This window comes from Colobus angolensis, unplaced genomic scaffold, assembly GCF_000951035.1.
Source record: "Colobus angolensis palliatus isolate OR3802 unplaced genomic scaffold, Cang.pa_1.0 Scaffold39, whole genome shotgun sequence".
NCBI classification, from domain to species: Eukaryota; Metazoa; Chordata; class Mammalia; order Primates; family Cercopithecidae; genus Colobus; species Colobus angolensis.
This window is the reverse complement of record NW_012117265.1, coordinates 4,188,896-4,195,128: the sequence shown is the minus strand read 5'-3', so window position 1 is coordinate 4,195,128 and position 6,233 is coordinate 4,188,896. Positions and strand designations below refer to the sequence as shown.

At 45.2% G+C, this 6,233-nt stretch overlaps 1 protein-coding gene across 1 annotated transcript; it reads right to left on the bottom strand.

Moving 5' to 3' along the window:
* Positions 1 to 1,058: 1,058 nt before the first annotated feature.
* Positions 1,059 to 1,997, bottom strand: LOC105520950 (olfactory receptor 7D4-like). The gene is given in 1 exon segment (XM_011954962.1): positions 1,059 to 1,997. A coding segment is annotated over 1 exon segment (939 nt).
* Positions 1,998 to 6,233: the final 4,236 nt, after the last annotated feature.

Here is a 6,233-nt window from a genome sequence, read left to right as displayed (position 1 = left end):
TTTTTTTGTAAAGAAAGGGTCTCCCTATTTTCTTTATTTTAGAGGCTATCAAAACTTATTTTAGAAATGTACTAAACAAACATATGGAGAAATGTTCAATCTCACTAATAAGGAAATAAATTATTTATCCATCAGTGTATTTTAAGTTTGGACATATAACATGATCTGATAACATTCTAAGATTGCTGATTTAACTCTATGGGGCAAGAATTTATTTTCACTTCTGTATCCCAGGCACCTAGAACAGCCTGGCACACTATAAATTCCAATAAATACTGTCAAAGGATCACTGAGAAAGGTTTAAAAAAAGATTGTCAAATGAATGAATTTGATAAGAGCTAGCAATGGTTAATGGTAAAATGAACTATTTCATAACTTTTATCCAACAATGTCTCAATTGAGTACTTGAACTTGTTGTATTAACCCTCAGGAATCAATACAAACAAATCTACAAACACCAAGCTGAGGTGTAGTCGTGGAAAATGTAAAAGGAGGAGATGAAAGGGTAGAAGTGAAGGATAACAGAGAAGTCTCTTTGTACAAGACTCATACAAAGTACTCACAGTACTCACAAGGTAATGTTGACTAAAGACAGAGGGACAAATTCCATGAAATTAAGAGGCAGAATTTTTTTCTTTTTGAAACATTTTACTATCTTTGTTGCCCAGGCTAGTCTTGAACTTCTGGTCTGAAGTGATCTTCCTGCCTCAGCCTCCCAAAGCACTGGGATTACGGGTGTGAGACACTGCGCCTGGCCTGTAGGCAGAATTTCTTTAGTTGCTGTTGTTTTTGAGACAGGGTCTGGCTCTATTGCCCAGGTTGGAGTGCAGTGGCACAATCTCTGCTCACTGCAGCCTCAGCCTCCTGTGCTCAAAGGATCCTCCTACCTCAGCCTCCTGAGTAGCTGGGACCACAGGTGCATACCACCATGCCTGGCTAATTATTATATATTTTTTTGTATAGACAGGGTCTTGCTGTGTTGCCCAGGCTTGTCCAGAATTTCTTTAGCTCACTGCTGCTACCTCTGCCAACTCAGAAACCCAGGACCAATGTTCCCGTCATTGAGCATAGAGATTTCTCCCAAGCAGTCTCTCTAGGGCCCTCTTGATGTCCCTGTTCCGCAAGCAATAGATGAAGGGGTTCAGCATGGGGGTGACCACAGTGTACATGACCGAGGCCACCATGCCCCGCCAGGAAGAGGACGATGCATTGGAACTAAGATACACACCAAGGCCTGTCCCATAGAATAAAGAAACCACAGACAAATGAGATCCACAGGTAGAAAAGGCTTTGTGTTTCCCATCTGTGGATGAGATTCTCAGGATGGAGGAGACAATTCGGGTGTAGGAGAAAAGGATTCCTGAGAAGGGCACAAAACCCAGAAGGCCAGTCACCACATAGAGGAGGATATAATTGACGTGTGTGTCTGAGCAGGCAAGCGTGAAGGCCTGAGCAAGCTCTCAGTAAAAGTGCCGAATGACCCAAGTAGTGCAGAAGGACACCCGCAGCATCAATAGACTCTGGACCAGGGAATATGACAAGCTGAGGAACCAGGACACAAGAACCAGGAGGCCACAGAGGCGGGGGTTTATGATGACAGGGTAGTACAGGGGGTGACAGATGGCCACATACCGGTCATAGGCCATCACGGTGAGGAGAAATGTGTCCATGCCTCCAAAAACCATGAAAAAATACATCTGGGAGATGCAGCCTGCATAGCTGATGGCATGGCTCTGCGCCTGGATGTTCACCAGCATCTTGGGGACCGTGGTGGAGGTGAAACCGATGTCAGCCAAGGACAGGTTGGAGAGGAAGAAGTACATGGGGGTGTGGAGGTGGGAGTCAGAGCTGACGGCCAGGATGATAAGCAGGTTCCCCAGCACCGTGACCAGATACATGGACAGAAACAGTGCGAAGAGCGTCTGTTGATCCTCTAGGTCCTGGGAAAATCCCAGGAGTAAAAATTCTGAAATCCTTGTTTGATTTCCCAAGTCCATGTGGCCGACACATCAGCTAGACAGTTAAGGAAGGGAAGAAACATGAAATAGTTGCTGAACAGGCTCCAAAATCTCTCTGCTGTTTTTATTTCTTGAGGAGAATAATTGGATACAAAAGGTTTAAAATTGCAAAACTTAGGAATTCTACATTCTGTCATTTGTTATAGGCAACATTTCATGATGTTGACTAACACCTGTTCATTGGCCTCTCGGAGACTCACCCATTCCCTTTTTCTCTGCTTTAGAATCATCAAATCTACCAAGATAAGAACAACTTTAGACCTTAGAGATAAAATGATCCGCACCTGCTCTAACGCATATAAGGCCCAGTGAACCTAAGGAAAGGTCGGGTCATCTTCCTTGTCTAAGACACAACTAAGACTGAAGAAGGTCAGACAACTATGTCTGAGCAGTGAGAAAATGTGAAAGCAGAGATAATAGATAGGCAGAATATTGCAACTATGAGAAGTGAGAAAATATGAAAGCAGAGATAATAGCTAGGCAAAATATTGCAAGATGAGTGGATTTAGGTTTTTCAGGGAAGGAGGGAGGGAGGAGGGAAGGAAGGAAGGAAGGAGGGAGGAAGGGAAGGGAAGGGAAGGGAAGAAGGAAGGAAGGAGGGAGGGAGGAAGGGAGGAAGGAAGGAAGGAAGGAAGGAAGGAAGGAAGGAAGGAAGGAAGGAAGGAAGGAAGGAATTACTTTTTGCCTCAAGTCCCACTTGGAGTTATGGTGGCAGCCAAATTCTGATTCAAATAGGTCATGAGATTACCACTAACAACATTCATCTTAAGAAGTTGGCCACACACTAAAAACCTTCTACCTTAGAACCAGGATTTCAAAATTAGAGACCAGAAAGATGCAGTCATTTGACACTTATACAATTCTCTTTTTCCATCTGCATAATAAATATGGCCTAATCTGTTTCTGTTGTCTAGTGTTGGTGCACGGTTTTTTTGTTGTTGTTGGTTTTCTGCTTTTGTTGTTGTGTTTTTTTTTTTGGTTTGGTTTTTTTTTTTTTTTTTGAGACAGAGTCTCACCCTATCACCCAGGCTGGAGTGTAGTGGCGCAATCTCGGCTCACTGTAACCTCTGCCTCCCTCCTCCTGCCTCTGAGTTCAAGCGATTCTCTTGCCTCAGCCTCCTGAGTAGCTGGGATCACAGGTGCGCACCACCACGCCCAGCTAGTTTTGTAAAACAAAACTAGCTAGTTTCACCATGTTGGCCAGGCTGGTCTTGAACTCCCAACCTCAGGTGATCTGCCCACCTCGGCCTCCCAAAGTGCTGGGATTACAGGCGTGAGCCACGGCGCCTGGCCTGGTGCATAATTTTTGTTGAGCCATGCTGGGGAGTATACAGTAATTGAACTAGATTGACAACTAGGTTGTTAGTCACTGAAAAAGTGCTAAAAGTCATTCCACAAGAGGGTCTTCTTTGGGCGAGACTAAGTGTTAGCTGTTGGGGATACAAAGATTAATGATGTGGTCTTTTTTTTTCTTATGGTTCCACCTTCCAGAAGATGGATTCAGAAACAGATCATTGTAACACAGTGAATTAAGTGCTAAAATAAAACGATGTGCAGAGTGGAGTACAGAGAGGATTCCTCAACCCAGCCTGGAGTAATGCATTCACGGAAGGACTCCTGGAGGAAGGATTACCCGGGCAAGGAGTTACCCAGGTGAAGGGTTGCACAGGGGTATTTCTGGCAGAGATATAAGCAAGAGAATAAGCCTAGAAGCAAGAAGCAGCACCGGACAGAGTTCTCTTAGCCCTTTGCTGCTGCTTAAGTGCAGTGTTAGATAAGAATGATGAGGATGATGCTGGAGAGGTGGGCAGGGATGACATGTCTAAGAACTTTGCAAAGTATAATCCATAAAGGATGGGGGCTGTGAAGGAACTGCAATCAAAGAAGTAATGTGATAGGAATTGCAATTCTCCCTGGGGCTTAGAGGGAAAGATGGATTTAGGGTAGGCAAAACTAAGGACAAGGGAACAGGGGGTTGGAGATTCCTCATATCATTAGAGTTGAGGGGAACAACTCAGGAATATTTTCACAGAAGAAAAACAAAGGCCAGGAGAGTTAAAGGAACAAGGTCAAGCTAACAGTCTCAGCTTAAGGACAAGACTTGACACTCAAGTGAAATGGAGGGAATTATGGAAAAGAATCCTGCGGGTTTCAGTGCTTCGCTTGCGTTCCCCAGAGGATATGATGTCAAGAGGAGACTGGATGTTGGGCTTGCCTGAATTCTTCACTTTCCCTCACTCACCCATCCTACCCTAGTTGTTACACACCATGGCCTTCGATTCCAGGGAACACAGACGCTTGTCTCTTGAAGGTCTCTACTTAGAACCATGGATAAGGGTAAAGAAAGATGGGGAAGGATAAGTCTTTCTGGAGAAGCAGGAGATGTTTCCAAGCAAGTGAGGGTCACAGAGAAGAATTCAGAGAGGCTTGATCTAGGCAGAGGGCCTCTGAAGTTCTTGGGTCAAGTAGTAGGTGAAAAGCACTAGAAGTGACCAGGACTTCACTGCAAGGCACCTACAGCTCTATCAGTACCTTGGGGCATCCATTTGTACAATGCAGATTGCTCACTGTAAGACCACACAGAGCAATCCAGGGCAGCGTTATGATATCAAAGAGTGCCCCAGGCCAACAAACAGTAGCTCTTCCTATAATCTCCCTCAGTCATCCACCCAAGTAATATACAGGCAAAGTTAAAGCTCATTATGCAATGGCAACTTAAGCAAATAGTCTAGCCATTCTCCCTTCTAAGAAATCAGCCTCAAGAGCTTCTTCTCCATGGACATCACGGTGTTTCTCCTGCCCTGTGATTAACAAGTCAATGCCTTTCCCCTCAATCATCTCTTTTCCCTGTTTCCCTCAACACTTACTGGGCTATGCTGGCTTGGCAATGTGGACCCACCACAGGAACCACCTCCCCTGAATCTTGTTGTCTCATGGAAGTAGGTGATGAAGACAGAAGCTCTACCCTCCGAAAGAGCAGGGGGAGAGAGCCCAGCAGGTGGTACGGGGCCTGGATGATTTCTCCTGGAGAACGCATGAGTGTCTTGGACCTTGTGCCTGGAGGCCTGGGTGACTGTAAGTAAAAGTGTTGAATGTTGGGCCCTGGGAGGGTGTATCCCCTCTGAAGCTTGTTAGACAAATTGGTCAATGGCTTATTCATTCCCTGATCAGTTTGGTTCCTCAAGGGCAGGGACTACACAAGAAGAGGTCTCTGAACTGCCAATTCCTTATCCCTGGGAGACTATCAATGGGGCCAGCTGTGATTCCTGTCTCCTGTACCCTCTCCTTTGGGAAGAATTACTCTAGTCTACTTTGAATCACCTTTGGTGACAACTGTCAGCAATTTTTTTTTTTTTTTTTTGGAGAGAGAACCTTGCTCTGTCTCCCAGCCTGAAGTGCAGTGGCGAAATCTCAGCTCATTGCAATGTCTACCTGCTGGGTTCAAGCGATTCTCCTGCCTCAGCCTCCCAAGTGGCTAGGATTACAGGCGGCTGCCACCACGCCTGGCTAATTTTTGTATTTTTAGTAGAGATGGGCTTTCACCATGCTGGAAGTCTGGTCTTGAACTCCTGCCCTCAAGTGATCTGCCTACCTCGGCCTCCCAAAATGCTCAATTATAGTTGTGAGCCACCACACCTGGCCAGCATTTTCTGACTTGAGGTTTCCTAATCAGGCAGATAGTTGGGTAGCAAAGGGTCCCACGATTCACAAAAAGGTAGTGGTTCTCAAAAAGGAGCCTACACCAGAATGACCTCAAGGACTTGTTTAAACACAAGATTGATAGAACCCACTTTCAAGTTTCTGTCTCAGTAGGTCTAAGCTTGAGTCATAATTTGCATTTTGGACACATTCTAGATGTGATGGTCCCCAGGACAATCTTTTTGGGAACCAGTACCCTGGGGCAGTGTTTCACAAATTTCGATTTATCAAAGGTATAAAGAGGGGATCTTGTGAACAGATAGCTTCCCACCCTATCCCAGACTTACCTTGCCAAGATCTCCAAAGGAAGACCTAAGAATCTACTTTAAAAAAAAATACTACAGTTTTTTGTTTTTGTTTTTGAGACATGGTCTTGCTCTGTCACCCACGCTGGAGTGCAGTGGCGTGATCACAGCTCACTGCAGCTTCAACTTCCTAGGGTCAAGCAATCCTCTCACAACAGCCTCCTGAGTAGCTGGGACTACAGGAGTGTACTAACATGCCCAGCTAATTTTT